The sequence below is a fragment of the Astatotilapia calliptera genome, chromosome 5 (assembly GCF_900246225.1).
Source record: "Astatotilapia calliptera chromosome 5, fAstCal1.2, whole genome shotgun sequence".
NCBI lineage: Eukaryota > Metazoa > Chordata > Actinopteri > Cichliformes > Cichlidae > Astatotilapia > Astatotilapia calliptera.
The window spans coordinates 23,300,760-23,318,165 of record NC_039306.1 but is presented as its reverse complement, the minus strand read 5'-3'; the positions used below and the strand labels follow the sequence as shown (position 1 = coordinate 23,318,165).

General features: G+C 43.7%; 3 protein-coding genes across 5 annotated transcripts in view; 1 reads left to right on the top strand and 2 right to left on the bottom strand.

Moving 5' to 3' along the window:
- LOC113022661 (lumican) overlaps positions 1–17,406 on the bottom strand; it is a 38,687-nt gene that overhangs the window by 20,062 nt on the left and 1,219 nt on the right. Inside the window, exon 1 of one of the 3 annotated variants that reach the window (XM_026168287.1) lies at positions 8,106–8,412. The exons of the other annotated variants lie outside the window; for them this stretch is intronic. The gene's annotated coding sequence lies outside the window, so the exon portion shown is untranslated. Of the gene's footprint in view, positions 1–8,105; positions 8,413–17,406 lie in introns of those variants that run through there. 3 annotated transcript variants of the gene reach the window in all.
- LOC113022052 (uncharacterized protein K02A2.6-like) lies at positions 11,208–13,724 on the bottom strand. The gene has a single exon (XM_026167037.1). The coding sequence runs from the start codon at positions 13,722–13,724 to the stop codon at positions 11,208–11,210; it is 2,517 nt and encodes an 838-aa protein (XP_026022822.1).
- On the top strand, positions 14,500–16,476 carry LOC113022050 (protein ANTAGONIST OF LIKE HETEROCHROMATIN PROTEIN 1-like). Its single transcript, XM_026167034.1, has 3 exons — positions 14,500–14,508; positions 14,608–14,813; positions 15,352–16,476. The coding sequence occupies exons 1-3, from the start codon at positions 14,500–14,502 to the stop codon at positions 16,247–16,249; spliced, it is 1,113 nt and encodes a 370-aa protein (XP_026022819.1). The 3' UTR covers positions 16,250–16,476.

Genomic DNA, 17,406 nt, shown 5'->3' with positions numbered 1-17,406 from the left:
GTAGTAATGACAACATGTGGCTCACTTCCTGTTTCTTCCTGAGTACTGAGTAATTTCGAGGACATTTCATAAGAATTGTTGGGAACTTTATGCCTTTACGTCATACAGGGAGTGCAGAATTACAGGGAGTGCAGAATTATTAGGCAAGTTGTATTTTTGAGGAATAATTTTATTATTGAACAACAACCATGTTCTCAATGAACCCAAAAAACTCATTAATATCAAAGCTGAATGTTTTTGGAAGTAGTTTTTAGTTTGAGCTATTTTAGGGGGATATCTGTGTGTGCAGGTGACTATTACTGTGCATAATTATTAGGCTACTTAACAAAAAACATATATACCCATTTCAATTATTTATTTTTACCAGTGAAACCAATATAACATCTCCACATTCACAAATATACATTTCTGACATTCAAAACCACACGCTTCTTGCGACCCTGTTGACTATTTTGAATGAAACGCTTGATTGTTCGATGATCACGCTTCAGAAGCTTTGCAATTTTGAGACTGCTGCATCCCTCTGCAAGATATCTCACTATTTTTGACTTTTCTGAGCCTGTCAAGTCCTTCTTTTGACCCATTTTTCCAAAGGAAAGGACGTTGCCTAATAATTATGCACACCTGATATAGGGTGTTGATGTCATTAGACCACACCCCTTCTCATTACAGCGATGCACATCACCTAATATGCTTAGTTGGTAGTAGGCTTTCGAGCCTATACAGCTTGGAGTAAGACAACATGCATGAAGAGGATGAAGTGGACAAAATACTCATTTGCCTAATAATTCTGCACTCCCTGTAAAAAAAACATGAGAAGAGAGAGAAGCAGAAACAGAAGACAAATGTTGAATTTGAAGCAGAGATGTTGCTACTGCTACTGTACCCATGCACAGCTATAAATCACTATAGGAGGATTTACAGTTCTTCCACAATTTGACAGTTTGCAAAAAAGACATTTGGGGTACTAGCATGGCCACTGACAACAAGCAGTCACTCACAAAGCAAGTTAACAGATCTCTGATTAGAAATTAGCATTAGCCAAGCCAGTAACCTAACTTTGTCCTTATAAAATAGGGCGATTACTCACCATAATGATCAACTTTTAACGGCTGCATTTTGATGCCAAATAACAGGCTGCACAAGCAATGACCTCACTCCATCAGAATCGTTCTCTGTAGTGATTTAATTGGCTCACAGCACCTTTGGAATATTTGAATAACCATGATTTGACTGACTGGCAACTGCCTTACTATTTAAAAAGCTGAACATTTCACTGCATGCAAGAAAAGAATCCATAATTTGGTCTTGTAAAGCACAATGTCACACCATTCAAAGTGAACAAGAGGTAAGAGTGTTAGCACCTCATGTTCAGCTTGACTACCTGAACCTGAAGCATGTGAATGCTCCCAAAAGTAAGATACATAGAGATAATGCGCATTTGTTCATAATCTCTTTCTTTTGTAGCAAACTATATAGTAAAGACTGGATTATCTGAGTAAAATCTGTTGCCCTGGCAAACACAAATAATTCATTAACCATCTCCACTTGTTTAACTCCTTTGACTCATAAAACCTGTGGAAAGAAGCTTGTCTAAGTCTAAAGAATGAACAGAATGTATAGAACTTGTTGGCTTGATAATTACATTTGACCTTTGGATATGACACAAAGTTCCACTGTTATTCTGGCATCTCTGTCAAACTCCATAATCCAGCATACACAAAGCAGGGGTCACAGGCAGCAAGCCAGCAAGGTGATGAGAGCAGACAGGGAGCAGGAAAAAAAGGCAAAAATGAGGGGCGAACAAAAAGGTTTTACATTTTTAATGTTCTTAAAGAATAAACAACACCAAAAAGGTTGTAATGCAGAATAACTGCAGACACAGAGACAATCTGGCAAGTGGAATAAGGTTTTAGGTGTACCCATACTGAGCTAAGTGTTTAGTTGATAGTTGAGTGAAAATGGACAAGAAACAAGGTAACCTGGAAGTACAGCCAACTTAAAACAATAGTTATAATAATAACCTCAGAAGACAAACATACACAAGTTGTTCGCTCAGAAGTGCAGATACTTGTGTTAATAAAGATTCTGGTGAAAAACGAATGGCCAAAATCTTCATCTTCATGCTTTGCGCTCATGGTCCTTGCATATGTTTTGTTTTTCTCTTTCATCTCCATGTTTTTCAACATGCACAATATGAACACCAACATGTTCAAACTGGTTTGATGTTAGGAAGGCGCACAGCAAGAAGGAGAGAGCGACAACTACTTTCAGAAGGGGTCGCCACAGTGGGCAGCTCCACGTGTTTGATTTGACCCTCCTGACACAACCCCAAAGGGAATATGTGTCCCTGGCAGGAAATGAACCATTGACTGTGTTAGGCAAAAGTGTTAGTGAAACAAAATAACTAATATCCCCAATTAGATGTATGACAATTAAGTAGTAAGCTTTATTATTTTTGCACTTAGCATTAGCAAAACCATTAGTATTATTGAACAATAATACATGAGGCCAAACCATTTCCATGCATGTGGGTCAGAACCCTACAAACAACATCTGACTGGTAGTAATAATGTATTTTATTGGTCTCGTATGTCTGCTGTATGTTTCAAATGATGTAACGTCAAAACCAGGGCCCGTTCACAGGAACATTACAAAACACTTCATTTATCTTCTGAAAATGTTATATTTGATGACCAATGATGGTTCTGTCTCGCTGGAACGAGACAATCCTACTACAACAGCAAAAAGCATTGGACACCAACCAGAGCTCTTTGATCTCGTGCACGAGAGAGAGAGAACAGTGACAGCGCCGTTCCTTCGCTTGACCCCAGTTGCTCTCGTCTGCTTCCTCGTAACACTGCTCTTTATTAAGGTACATGAATATGCATAAATTCATTATGGCGTGTTACACAGACATATATGTGAACAAAGAATACCTTGTCTGTGTGTGTGGCCCAAAAGTGACCTTGTGAAGATTTCCCACAGCTGGTGCTAGGAGCGCAGCGGTCCACCTAAACAAAGGGCTTGTCACGGTACTGGGTCGTGTGACCCAGTGTTTGAGTTTTATGTATTTTTGTATTCATTTTCAATCTAGTTCATTTCTACGTTGCTGTTCAGACCTTATTTCTTAGTTATTTCTGTCATCTCCCCTTGTACCCGGTCTCCCTGGTTCCTGCGTCTATGTTTCATGTCTATGTGGTTATGTTAAGTTCATGTCATGTTTTATCTCCATGTCTATGCCTCCGTGTTTCCTGGTTTATTTTGTAAGAGTCTGGTGTTCTTTGTTCATTGTAGTTAGTGTTACTCTCCCCTGTATTGTCATTATGTTTCATTCGAGTCAGCTGTGTTCTCATGTGTCTCCACTTCCCCTGATCACCTCATGTGTGTATTTAAGTCCTCTGTTTTCTGAATGTTGTTGTCAGGTCGTCTGTTATCTCCACCATTATCTTAGTCATTGTTATAGTCATAGAACTTCATAGTATTTGTTTCTTAGTGTTTTTTAGTTTGCTTAGGGTTCCATGTTTAACTCGTGCTATCATCCAAATAAAGGATCGCTTTCTGTTTAAACCTGCAACTCCTCGTCCACATCTGCTTTTGGGTCCTGTTTCAAAAAACACACCGGCGCACCCCGCCGTGACAGGGCTGTTATACTTATGTGGCATTCGGTTCCACTCAAATAGGCCAAAGGGAGTACAGAACGCAGTCTTGGGCCTATCGTCTTCCCTAACTGGGACCTGATTGTAGCCTTTTTCTTAAAAAGCACAATGGGAGAAGCATAGGGGCTGCTACTCTCTCTAATCACCTTAGCCCCTAGTAACTGGTTAATATGCTCTTTCACAACCTCATACTCCGAAGGGGGGGATGCGCCTCTAACGCTGCCGCACCGGGATATCATCTAAGAGCGGAATGTCATGGGAGATCAAGTTAGTGCAACCCAAGTCAGTGTCATGAGCAGAAAAGACCGAGCTCTATGTCTTAAGGAGAGACCTCACCTGTCCCTGTTCCTCTGCTGATCCTGCACAGTAGGAGTGGCGGTGTGAGATGCCATTGTGGCTACATTAAGGGGTATTTCTGTCACACCAGCAGGCAAACTGACCACGTGAACATCCTCCAGGGTCCCCATAACGGTCCTGGGATGAAGCAAAACTGCTGTGGTCCCTACGTTAACAACTGGTATGTATACAGTACCTCTAACCACTCGAACCAATGCAGGGGACGCTTAAGTCCAGCAGGCAAGTTAACATCATTGGGTTCAAATAACACTGTGGCACCTGAATATTGCTCAGAACAGGTGGCGGCCACTATTTTCATTACACCACCCGGAATGCAACATGCTCGCTTACCTCTCACTCTCACATGGCCAGACAAATCCTATGGGGCTCTCATACTAACATCATGGCACTTTTGCAGCGCATGCACAAGGGGTTTAGGGGCCAGTCTAAACAATGCTTCACCATGTTGCCCAAAAAGCTCATGGTAACACTTCCGAATCACATTCATCCCTAATATACCCGGAACCGTAGAAGGCCCTGCACCTGGAGGATCTTTAACGATCAACACGCCACACTGTGGAATGAACTTACCACAGAGACGTGGTTCAATAATAAAAACAGACAAATTATTATTTAAACCAGCATATAAAAACACGAGCATAAATATCAATATACAAATATTCTAAAAAAGAATTCAGAGCCAAGGCTTACCGGTGGAGGGGCGGGGATGCCGCGCACAAAAACTCCTCAAAAAGAAAAGAAAACTCGTGCGACTGTCTGTGCAGTGTCTATTTGTGTCTGTCTACACGTTGGGTGAGTGCCGAGTATTTGGTTGTGCATATGGGGTGGGAATGCACGTTTGTGTCCGCGTGTGCCTGTTCGTCTGTGTCTATATGTCAGGTTGGGTCTTAGACTCAACCTCTCTGGGTACATCTCAGGCCCTCTAAAGTACGGAGGCCTATCTCCCCTCACCACACTCCCTGCCGGTGGCTGATGCCCTCAGACGTTGGTGTGTTGGTGGTCCTTGTCGTCTGGGGCTGGGCGCTCATGTATGTACCGGCTCACTCCTGGTGGCCGATTGGCGGGGCCGGGCGCCTGTGGCCCGGCTGGGCTCCTTCCGGGGGGTGGGATGCCCTCAGGCCTCTGGGCCTGAAGCTCGGTCCTCTCTGGCACAGCTGGCTGCCGGCAGAGCCCGCGGGCACGCCACTGCAACCCCTCTGGCCTTTGCTCCGTAGCTGCGGGGTGACCCCTTGTTTGGGGCTCTACTCAGCTCTTCCCAGGAGGGTGGCACGGTTCCCCCCCCTTTGGTGGTCCTCCTCGGGTCCTTGTATTCTGGGGCCTCTGGATATCTGGGGCCTGGATCTCCTCCATACCTGCTTCATACCCTGGTGGACGGGGCTATGGCTCCCCACACTCCCTAGCAGATCGTTACATGGAGAAACCTTTGGAATACAAGCATGCTGATCCACACAGGTATGCACACAGGTGTACACACGGGTGTTCACAGACGCGGACTACAGCTTTCTTGGCTGCTGCCTCAAAGCACATTGTGCGCTGTCTATCTTGCGTGCGGCACAATATCGTTTAATATTTAGTATCTACTGTTATCTACTGCTAGTGTTACGGGTCCCAGATGTGAAGACCACAATAACAAAAAGAATACAAATCTGTAAAAATAAAGGTAGAGTCTCAGAGAAAAAAATCACAGGAGCACTCGTGTCTTTTCCCGAATTGCATCTCTTATTTCAGATCAACAAATATAATTTACATCCAGTGCTTTCACTTGTCAGATATGCTCAATAACTGTAAAAGGTAAATAAAAGGCATTTGGCAAATATATGCATCTATGGTCATTACATTTCTCCAGTTTACACTGTTAACCACACTATTCCTTCACTCATTTACATCAGCAGTGCAGATACCATATAATGCCTTAACTGTCTTATTGCTCTCTCACATATAGGGCAAACTCAAAATAGCTTATCCACAAATCCGATATACAGTGGGGCAAAAAAGTATTTAGTCAGCCACCGATTGTGCGAGTTCCCCCACCTAAAATGATGACAGAGGTCAGTAATTTGCACCAGAGGTACACTTCATCTGTGAGAGACAGAATGTGAAAAAAAAAAAAAAAAAAAAAAAAAAAAAAATCCATGAATCCACATGGTAGGATTTGTAAAGAATTTATTCGTAAATCAGGGTGGAAAATAAGTATTTGGTCAATAACAAGAATACCACTCAATACTTTGTAACATAACCTTTGCTGGCAATAACAGAGGTCAAACGTTTACTATAGGTCTTTACCAGGTTTGCACACACAGTAGCTGGTATTTTGGCCCATTCCTCCATGCAGATCTTCTCGAGAGCAGTGATGTTTTGGGGCTGTCGCCGAGCAACACGGACTTTCAACTCCCGCCACAGATTTTCTATGGGGTTGAGGTCTGGAGACTGGCTAGGCCACTCCAGGACTTTCAAATGCTTCTTACGGAGCCACTCCTTTGTTGCCCGGGCGGTGTGTTTTGGATCATTGTCATGTTGGAAGACCCAGCCCCGTTTCATCTTCAAAGTTCTCACTGATGGAAGGAGGTTTTGGCTCAAAATCTCACGATACATGGCCCCATTCATTCTGTCCTTAACACGGATCAGTCGTCCTGTCCCCTTGGCAGAAAAACAGCCCCATAGCATGATGTTTCCACCCCCATGCTTCACAGTAGGTATGGTGTTCTTGGGATGCAACTCAGTATTCGTCTTCCTCCAAACACGACGAGTTGAGTTTATACCAAAAAGTTCTACTTTGGTTTCATCTGACCACATGACATTCTCCCAATCCTCTGCTGTATCATCCATGTGCTCTCTGGCAAACTTCAGACGGGCCTGGACATGCACTGGCTTCAGCAGCAGAACACGTCTGGCACTGCGGGATTTGATTCCCTGCCGTTGTAGTGTGTTACTGATGGTGACCTTTGTTACTTTGGTCCCAGCTCTCTGCAGGTCATTCACCAGGTCCCCCCGTGTGGTTCTGGGATCTTTGCTCACCGTTCTCATGATCATTTTGACCCCACGGGATGAGATCTTGCGTGGAGCCCCAGATCGAGGGAGATTATCAGTGGTCTTGTATGTCTTCCATTTTCTCATGATTGCTCCCACAGTTGATTTTTTCACACCAAGCTGCTTGCCTATTGTAGATTCACTCTTCCCAGTCTGGTGCAGGTCTACAATACTTTTCCTGGTGTCCTTCGAAAGCTCTTTGGTCTTGGCCATGGCGGAGTTTGGAGTCTGACTGTTTGAGGCTGTGGACAGGTGTCTTTTATACAGATGATGAGTTCAAACAGGTGCCATTCATACAGGTAACGAGTGGGGGACAGAAAAGCTTCTTACAGAAGACGTTACAGGTCTGTGAGAGCCAGAGATTTTCCTTGTTTGAGGTGACCAAATACTTATTTTCCACCCTGATTTATGAATAAATTCTTTACAAATCCTACCATGTGAATTCATGGATTTTTTTTTCACATTCTGTCTCTCACAGTTGAAGTGTACCTCTGGTGCAAATTACTGACCTCTGTCATCATTTTAAGTGGGGGAACTCGCACAATCGGTGGCTGACTAAATACTTTTTTGCCCCACTGTAAGTGCATAAATCTTACTAGATTAGACAAAACACACCTGGATGTATTACTTTGCAATGTAACAACATAAATGTACATTCATTCTCAGCTTATTCTTAACATTTCCACATCACTTGAACCATAAAGTGTATATAAGATATTTTAATCTCGAATAATCTGATGTCAGGGCCTTTACAGTTAAATTGGAGCACCACACACACACATATTTGCTTGTTAAATGGAGTTTACCAAGTTTAAATACATCCCGCGGGCTGGCGAGCTCTCGCGGTAACTCTCGCGATAACTCGCGATAACTCGCGGTAACTCTCGCGAGACCTGGGGCTGCGCGGCTCGGCTTTACCACCGCTGCGGTGCCGTGCTTCAGTAATTTTCAACTAAACCCCACTTAAGGTTACATCAGCGGTGTCAACATAACTCTCAGTAAACACCGAAGTAGAACAAGGCACAAAACCCTCATACACTGTATTTTTAAGACGATACTGACCTGTAAAAATAAAGGTAGAGTCTCAGAGAAAGAATCACAGGAGCACTCGTGTCTTTTCCCGAATTGCATCTGAGAGGACAGGAAGTTGGTCCGCTCTAGGCAACCGCGGGCGAACGACTACAGTGTCCACATTTCCGCTTATTATTTCTCACTTTTACTCTCCTCAATTGTTATGGACTACACGTAATGAATGTAAAATAATAATTGTCTTAATTGCTGACATATGTTTTTCTTAAAAATAATAAAATTTACCAAAATGTGGTAGCACATTTGTGTTCACCACACTAGCTTTATTGTGATGGTGCTGTTTATTGTGATGGTGCTGTTTTTTTTTATTATGTTGCTCTTTTTTTGTTTGCTTTCTCTTGGGTTTTTTTCTCCATACAGGTGATCCAGGTGTTTTGTTTGTTTTTTTTTCTTTCTTCCCCCCCTTCTCACCATCTCTTCTCCCCTTTGGTTTTCTTTCTCTCCCTCTCTTTCTTTCATTTTTTCTCCCTGTCCTATCCCCCAGTCATGTCTGTCCCGTTTGTAGCAACCGAAAATAAAATAAATTCATAATTATAATAAAGGTCAATCAAATGGACCAATATAGCAAGGCCATGATGATCCACTTGGTAAAATAAATCCGCTTGGCATCTTTCTTGGCCTTAAGACAACAATTCTGATGGCTAAAGATCCAAACGGGACACAAAAAAAAAAAAAAAAAAAAAAAAAAAAAAAAGAAAAAAGAAAAGAAAACTCAACAATACACAAGTGCAGCACACTATCACACGCTCATACTAATAAACTAAAAATGCAGGTGTGTAACACTCAAAGGATCCCACCACCAAGGCACCCCAGTCTCCTCCACGTCAGGCCCTCCGCATCTGAATAAAAGAAAGAAAATTATAATATATTCCAAGAAAAACTAATATGCAAATGCTGGGGTTAGCCCAACTGCAGGAACCCACTGGTGATCCCAAACTACAAATCAAAACAGAGAGACAGACATACCAACTAAATAAAACCTTAAATCTGGAGCAGACGGAGTCGCTGTATTACTCCAAATTGCCGTCGGCCCGACTACTTTATTTTAACAATTCAGTCAATTGACGTGTAATTATCCGCTGTCCACGCCGACGTCCACTCTTAAGAGGCTGGCAGCAGCAGGGAAAAAGAACCCTCGCAAACGGAAATAGATGGTAAAAGGCAAAGCAGCAGCACTTCTGTTAGCGTAGGGTTGTCATGATTCGGCTGTGTGGCAGGCAGGAAGTGGACCCAAACGCAAGCTCACAGAGGCAGGAATGAACTCAAAACACAGCTTTATTGCTGGAGGGAAACAGCGAAACAAGCTGATAAGAAACTACACTGGGAAGCAACACACTAGCACACAGAGAAACACACGGCCATGAATGAGGGAGAATGCGACACTGAACAGAGGGAGACGCAGACATAAATACACAGAGGTTTAACGAGGGAGGTGGGAGCACACGGGGAACACAGCTGACACAGATAATTGTAACGAGACAGGGCAGGAGCAACACAACATGACGCATACTGACGGGAGACTGTCAAAGTAAAACAGGAAGTACACAGAGGCGCAGACAGGAGGAGAGAGGGAGCACGGGGAGAGCACAGACGTAACGGGCTGGGGAAAACATGGAATAAAACACGAGGGGAAACGAGGGCTCACAGATACACAGAGGGGCACACAGGGGGTAAAAGTCACAAGGGGAAGTCAAATAAGGAACAAAATACAAAAATACATGAAACTAAGAATGCTGGGCCAACATGGCCCAGGATCATGACAAGGGTAGCGTAGAAAAGCCGTAGCGACCTTGCTGTAAAGCTACTGGTCGCCCACTAAAGCCCACACTTCCTGCAAAGCATGAGTGCTTACTGTTTCATCTTGTTCTCTCTATAAACTTCACAAGATGCTCGGTTGAACTTTCCCTCCTCCGAGGTAAACTTTTATTAAACTCTTAACAAACAGTCATGAGTCTCCGGTTCTCACCTTCCGGTGTTACACTCTCCAGACCCCGGGTGGAACACACAGGTAAATGCAATTCCCATTGCTACATCCCTTTTCTTTTACAAAGACAATGAACTATTCATAAGTTGAGAACTCAATTTGCAACTGGAACAAAACTTAGACATGACATTTCTTTGTTAGACACAATTTTCTTCAAAAATAAAAATTCTTTCTTCCACTTACTTTTTTAGCTTTCTTTCTATTTTCCTTTAGTATTACTTTTATTCATTTTTTCTGTTTTGTTTCTCATTTCCTTATTTTTATTTTTTTTTCCTTCCAAACAAGTAAACAGATCACAAAGCCATAACTCAAAATATTATCACAGATGTTCTGCTCTGTTCTCTAACCAGTAAACAAATCACAACATATAACTCAAATGTCGTCACAGATCTTTTTTTTTTTTCTTTTGTCTTTCCTCTGACAAGTAAACAAATTACAGCGTATAACTCACAGATTACCCCTTAATTGCATACATAGTCCTTCAAATATCCAGGTTGTTGTACTACCCGTCCTGACCTGGTAGTGCTGTTTTGTGTGTTCTCTTTGCTCTTTGTCGGCACAGTAATGTTCTGCCCCTCAGGCTGGAGATGTGCTGACATGTCTTTTTTGACCTCCGTAGCTCGCCTCAGATGGCGACGATTCCTTCTGAGGACTCTGCCGTTGTCCAACTCCACATCATAGGATCTGTTTCCCAGAGTGTTACACACTCTAGCCTTGGTCCATAAGTTGTGTGGTTCAAAAGGTTGGACTCGCACCAAGTCCCCTGGGTTTAATGTGTCCATGTCCTTCGCTGTCTTGTTGTAGTACTTTGTTTGTCTCTCTCTGTTTTTCATCAGTGCTAACTTGTTGTCAGTCACTGTGGGTTGCAACAATCTGTCTCCTATTGGGAGAAGTGTCCTCGTCCTCCTGCTTAACAGTCTCTGTGCAGGGCTGGTAGTTAAACCTTGTGTTGGGGTGTTTCTGTGGTCCAATAAGGCCAAATATGGATCCTGTCCAGCCAATTTCGCCTTTTTCATGAGTCGTTTGGCAGTTTTAACGGCAGACTCAGCTTTGCCGTTGCTCTGCGGATAGCCAGGTGATGAGGTATGGTGTCAAAATTCCCATTTCCGGCTGAAGTTGGCAAACTCTGTTGAGCTGTACTGGGGCCCGTTGTCAGAAAAAACAATATTTGGGATTCCCTGACGTGCGAAATGAGCCTTTAGTTTCCTAATCACAGTACTCGACTTGGTATCAGGTAGATAATCTATCTCCCAAAAGTTGGAGTAATAATCAACAGTTATTAGGTAGTCCCTACCCTCAAAGTTGAATAAATCTGTCCCCACTTTGGTCCATGGTCTAGTGGTCGGCTCGTGTGGTTTTAGTGTCTCTTTCTGTTGTTTTGCATCCACAGACCGACATATGTCACATGTAGCGATGTACTTTTTGATGTGGTCGTTCATACCGTGCCAGTAGACGCAGTCTCTAGCTCTCCTGAGGCACCCTTCTGTGCCGATGTGTGTTGAGTGAATTCGCTGGGTTATATCTGCCTGCAGTGCTTCTGGAATCACTACTCTCTCTCCCTTGAAGACCAATCCATCCTGTGTGCTCAGTTCATCCTGCAAAGATTGGAACTGGGTTATTTCAACAGGTACATCTTTCTTACAGGCTGGCCACCCCTTTTGTATTGTTTTCATCAGCATTTGTAGTGTGTGGTCGGTTCTTGTCCCTGCTCGTATTCTGTCCATGCTTTCTGTTGAAACAGGTACATAGTCCACCATGTTGACACATTCTGTCTCCAACTCTGTCTGGCTTTTGATGCTATCCTGCAGGTAGGCCCTACTCAGCGTATCAGCAAGTAGCATGTCCCGGCCTGGAACATATGTTATGGTTATATCATATTTTTGCACCCTTAATAGCATCCTTTGCAGTCTCTTAGGTGCATGTAACAGTGGCTTTTTAATAATGTTCTCGAGTGGCTTGTGGTCTGATTGCACTCTCACAAGACGACCATATGTATATTGGTGGAATTTCTCCATCCCAAACACAATAGCTAAGCATTCCTTTTCAATTTGTGCATAACCTCGTTCAGTGAGCGTCAATGCACGACTTGCAAATGCCACTGGTTTTCCATGTTGAGTCAGAGCTGCTCCCAGTCCTGTCTCGCTGGCATCACACTGCAGCGTCAGCTCTTCTTCAGGGCTGTAATATTTCAAAACTGGGACTTGTGTTAGTTTTTCTTTCAGTCTTTTAAATGCATCTTCCTGCACGTCTGTCCACTCCCATAGGCTATCTCTGTGCGTCAGTTGTCTGAGAGGCTCACAGTCGTCTGACAGATGCTTGTAAAACTTTGATAAATAGTTGACCATTCCAACTAGTCTCTGCACCCCTTTTATGTCAGTTGGTGCTGGCATCTCTGTGATGGCCCGTACCTTCTCTGGGTCTGCTCTCAGCCCCTCTGCTGTGAGTAGATGTCCGATGTATGGTACTTCCTGTCTTCTAAGCTTGAGTTTTTCCACATTTAATTTGATGTTTCTCTCTCTGCAGCGTTCCAGGAAAAGTCTCAGGTTTCTGTCATGATCCATTTCTGCCAACTCAGTCGTCTCTCCTTTTCCAGTGATCAGGATGTCATCAGCAATGATGTATGTGCCTGGCAGGTTCTCTAACGCTTGCATCAGTTTGCGCTGAAAGACCTCTGGCGCTGGGCTGATCCCCATCGGCATTCTCAGCCAACGAAAGCGACCAAATGGTGTTGTGAATGTCGTGAGATGGCTTGACTCTTCTGTAAGCTTCACATGCCAAAAGCCATGTTTCACATCACAAACTGTGAAAACTTTCGCTTTTGACACATCTGGCAATATGTCATCTATTGTCGGTAACGGGAAGTGACTACGCTTCAAAGCTTTGTTAAGCGGTCTTGGGTCAATACATATCCTGGGTTTGCCATTTGGCTTCTGCACTGTCACCATCCCACTGATCCAATCAGTACTACCTTCCACTGGTGCTATTATTTGTCTGTCTGCAAGGCTCATCAGTTCCTCTTTCAGTGGTTTCATCATCGACACTGGGACTCTGCGTTTTGGCAGTTTGACGGGCTGCACTGTTGTGTCGATTTCCAGCTCATATTCACCTTGCAAACATCCATCTCCTGTAAACACATCCTGAAACTCAGTCTTTATCTCTTCCAACAACCATGCGTTTTTCTCTGATGGAGCTGTTGTCACTGAGCTGTTCAAAGCACAGATGTTATCATAATTAACTTGTATTAGCTTCATCGCTTCACTAGCTGTTCTCCCAAGTAGAGGTGTTTTACAATCCTCCTCTACCACTTGGAACTCGACTCTGTACTTTTTGTTGTTTCTTGGGTTTGTCAGCTTGACCTTACACTTTCCTAATGGACACAGCTTTGACTTATTGTACATCACAAGAACCTTGTCTGTGTGCTCCATTTTGATGTTCGGGTTCAACAAGTTGATGGGAATAACGTTGCAGGTTGCACCACAGTCAACTTGAAACTTGACCAGGCTGTTGCCAATCATCATGCCTGCAAACAGCTGTTCTCGTTTTTTCATGTCTGATTCTTTGATCTGGTTCACTTCTACTGCAGTCTGTGTCATAGCTGTGACAGTCATTATGTCCTCACAGGAATCCGAGTCCTGCTCCGTCACTGTGTGGATCTTTTTTCCATTTTCACTCTGTCTGCTTTTACTCCTGCATGCTATAGCAAAATGATTTTCTTTGCCACATTTTTTGCATTTTTTTCCATATGCTGGGCATTTTGATTTGAGTCTTTCATGTGCTCTTCCACAAAATCTGCATGGTATCTCTTTATCCAGTCTTTTTCTCTCTTTTTGTTTTACTGCATGCAGTTCCTCTATAGCCTGTCCCGCTATTGTTTTGTTGTATTCTCTTGAAATCTCCATTGCTCTACAAATATCTAGACATCTGTCTAATGTGAGGTTCTCTTCTCTGAGCAACCTTTCCCTCCAACCGGAGCTGTTCGTGCCACAGACGATCCTGTCTCTGATCAGTGAGTCTTTTAATTGTCCAAAGTTGCAGGTGCTCGCCAGCATTCTCAGGTCCGTAACATATTTATCAATATTTTCTCCAGGAGCCTGATTGCGTGCAAAAAATCTGTATCTCTCGACAGTCTCATTAACTTTGGGATTACAGTGTTCATCGATTTTTCTCATCAGCTCACTTACTGTTACCGTGTGTTCACACCGAACGCGATGGGCGCGTGAAAAAACGCCAAAACGCCCCTAACTTGACGCCTGCACATTCGCGACCTCTACGCGTGTCCAAGAAAAATCGCTCGCGCCCCAAAATATCATATTTTCACGCGCGTGAACCGGAAATGTGGGAGGGATGTGGGAGGAAGTTGTGCTAGACCGGTATCTTTGAAAGATGGCAGCTGTCGAGCTAGCGCTTGAAGAGAGAGTCTCCCTTCTTTATTTACTGTGGAGAGCAGAGCAGCGGCGTAAGAGACGTCCTCGCCGTACCTGGGTCCATCAGGTCCTCGAGACGCGTGATCAGTTTGGTGAGTTTCACCATTTGCTACAGGAGCTGCGCCTGGATGACGGCAGATTCCAGCGATATCATCGCCTGTCACTCGGCCAGTTTGAGGACCTGCTTTCCCGCGTCGGTCCCAGAATTGCCCGCCTAGACACCAATTACAGGCGCTCAATTCCACCAGCAGAGCGCCTGTCCATCTGCCTGAGGTTAGTAAAAGTGTTTAATACGGTAGTCCTGTAATGATACCTGCGCTAATATATGCTAAACCATCCATTTATACACTGCTAACATGGATGTGCTATGCTAAGAGTGAATGCTCTCGGTGTTTACCGATAGCAAACTGGTACGACACGACTTCACAATATTTGTAGTGATACACTGACGGTCTCATCAGGTCCCGATTTAATTCGATTTATGCTGTTATCAGTGTTTGAATGATAGCATGGCTGTGGTGTCATAGGTATGCTCTCGGTGTTTGCTGATATCAAACTTGTACTAGGACCAATGTGGGTTAACCTTTGTAGTGATACTCACTCCTTTTCACATCTAGACCTGGTTTAATTCTGGGATAGTTGAATATTTGTTTAAAATCACGGCAGATTGTTCCAGATTATACCAAATATATATCATGTAATTATCCTTATATTTACAAAATTTTCTATGCAAGATTCATGTTTTGTAATTTCTATAATGTATTTTGTAACTGAAGTACACATAATACTCATTTTGAACACTGTTGTCCAGGTTCCTTGCCACCGGGGACTCCTTCAGGACCATCGCGTTCAGTTTTCGAGTCGGTGTGTCCACGGTGAGCCAGATCATCCCCCAGGTAGCGACGGCCATCTGGGACTGTCTAGTGGACGATTTCATGGCTGTGCCTTCAACTCAAGACTGGCGGTCCATTGCAGAGGGATTCCAGGAGCGCTGGAACTTCCCTCTCTGCTGTGGAGCTCTGGATGGGAAGCACGTCCAGACGAAGGCACCCCCCAACTCAGGATCCATGTTCCACAACTACAAGGGAACTTTTTCCATTGTTCTCCTTGCGGTTGTGGATGCAGAGCATCGCTTCCGCGTCATTGATGTTGGGGGGTACGGGAGGACCAGCGACGGTGGTATCCTGGCCAACTCCACCTTTGGTCAGGCTCTTCGGGCTGGGACTCTCCATCTGCCTCCAGACCAGCCTCTACCTGGTGGAGAACACCGTGGAGCCCAGCCCCACGTCTTTGTGGCTGATGAAGCGTTCCCGCTGCGGCGTGAGCTCATGAGACCTTTCCCTGGACGCCTCCTCCCTTTACAGAAGAGGGTCTTTAATTATCGCCTTTCCAGGGCCAGGATGATAGTGGAGGGTGCCTTCGGTATCCTCTCCTCACAGTGGAGGTTGTATCGGCGCGCCATGGAGCTCCGTCCTGAAATTGCCGAGAAGTGTGTGAAGGCAACGTGTGTTCTCCACAACTTTCTGCGCTGTGTGGACGAGAGAGGGGCACCTGCTGTGGGAGGTGTGGCGCCTGCTGTGGTGGAGCCGTTGCAAGGCCTGGGTCGTGTGGCAGCAAACAACTCCTCCAGAGAGGCTGTCCTGGTGAGGGAGAAGTTCATGGCTCACTTCTCGGCAGAGGGAGCTGTGTCTTGGCAACCAAAGGAGTAGCCTGTTTGAAGTCTGAACGACTTCCCCACAACGGCTCTTTTAAGAGCCACCCACAAACCTCTAAAGAGTGTTCCTGTCTTTTTAACATTTTCTTAATGAATGGAGCTCTATTCCAAAATAAACTAACCTCTTTTTACTCTGCAACTTGTCTTCACTATGTTCCTATATACAGTGTGGTGCAAAAGTTTGGGCAACCTTATTATTAGTGTCTGTGAAGGTTCACAGTCATTATTTTCCTGTATGAATCGCTGTTACAGTAAAAAATGTTACTTACATATATCATATAGGAGACACACACATTGATATACACTACATATTTATGTTATTCCTCTTTTTTTGTGTTGCCAATTTATGCACCTGCTTCATTTAGTTTAAAGTTATTGCACTTTCTGTAAATCCAGTGAACTGCATTTCACTTCTCAAATATCACTGTGTGTCTCCTATATGATGTATTTAACTGACAATTTTTATTGTGACAACCAACGATTTGTACAGGAAAATAATTACTTTTCACAATGTTGCCCAAACTTATGCATCCCACTGTATTAGTATGTTTTGTTATTGGTGTAATATGAAATAAATTCTACTTTTGTCAAGTCCGGTGCCAATATTTGCTGTGTAGTAGAACAAAGACATTTGTCAGTATAAATGTTTATTTGATAAAATATATAAATTCAGTAACAAAAGGATAAATATATGACATCAACTATTTACAGACAGACAGGAATAAAATATACAAATTCAGTAACAAAAGGACATAAATAACATAAATATATGAGATCTAACTATTTACAGAGAGACAGGGATAAAAAGGACCCAGCTTGGAGTGGAAGAGCCTCAGGGAGAAGGAGGAGAAACATAAGAACATTGTTTCTGCCCTGGAGAGCTGCTGCCTCATCAGTAAACTACTGATCATTAGGGTCCAATGTTTCCAAATTTAGCACAGCTGTGCTGTTTTCAAAAACTGATTTATAAATTTGGAATTTCACGAATTCTCGTGTCTGAGGCGGCATAATAGGTAGCATCGTATAATTCTGGATGATTTGCCACAGCACTGATTAGTTTCTCCTCCATTTTGAATGCAGAATGAATGGCTTTGGCTGGATCTGCCCCTTTGAACTAGGTAACAGCCATGTCACCAGGCTCCTGATTGGTTG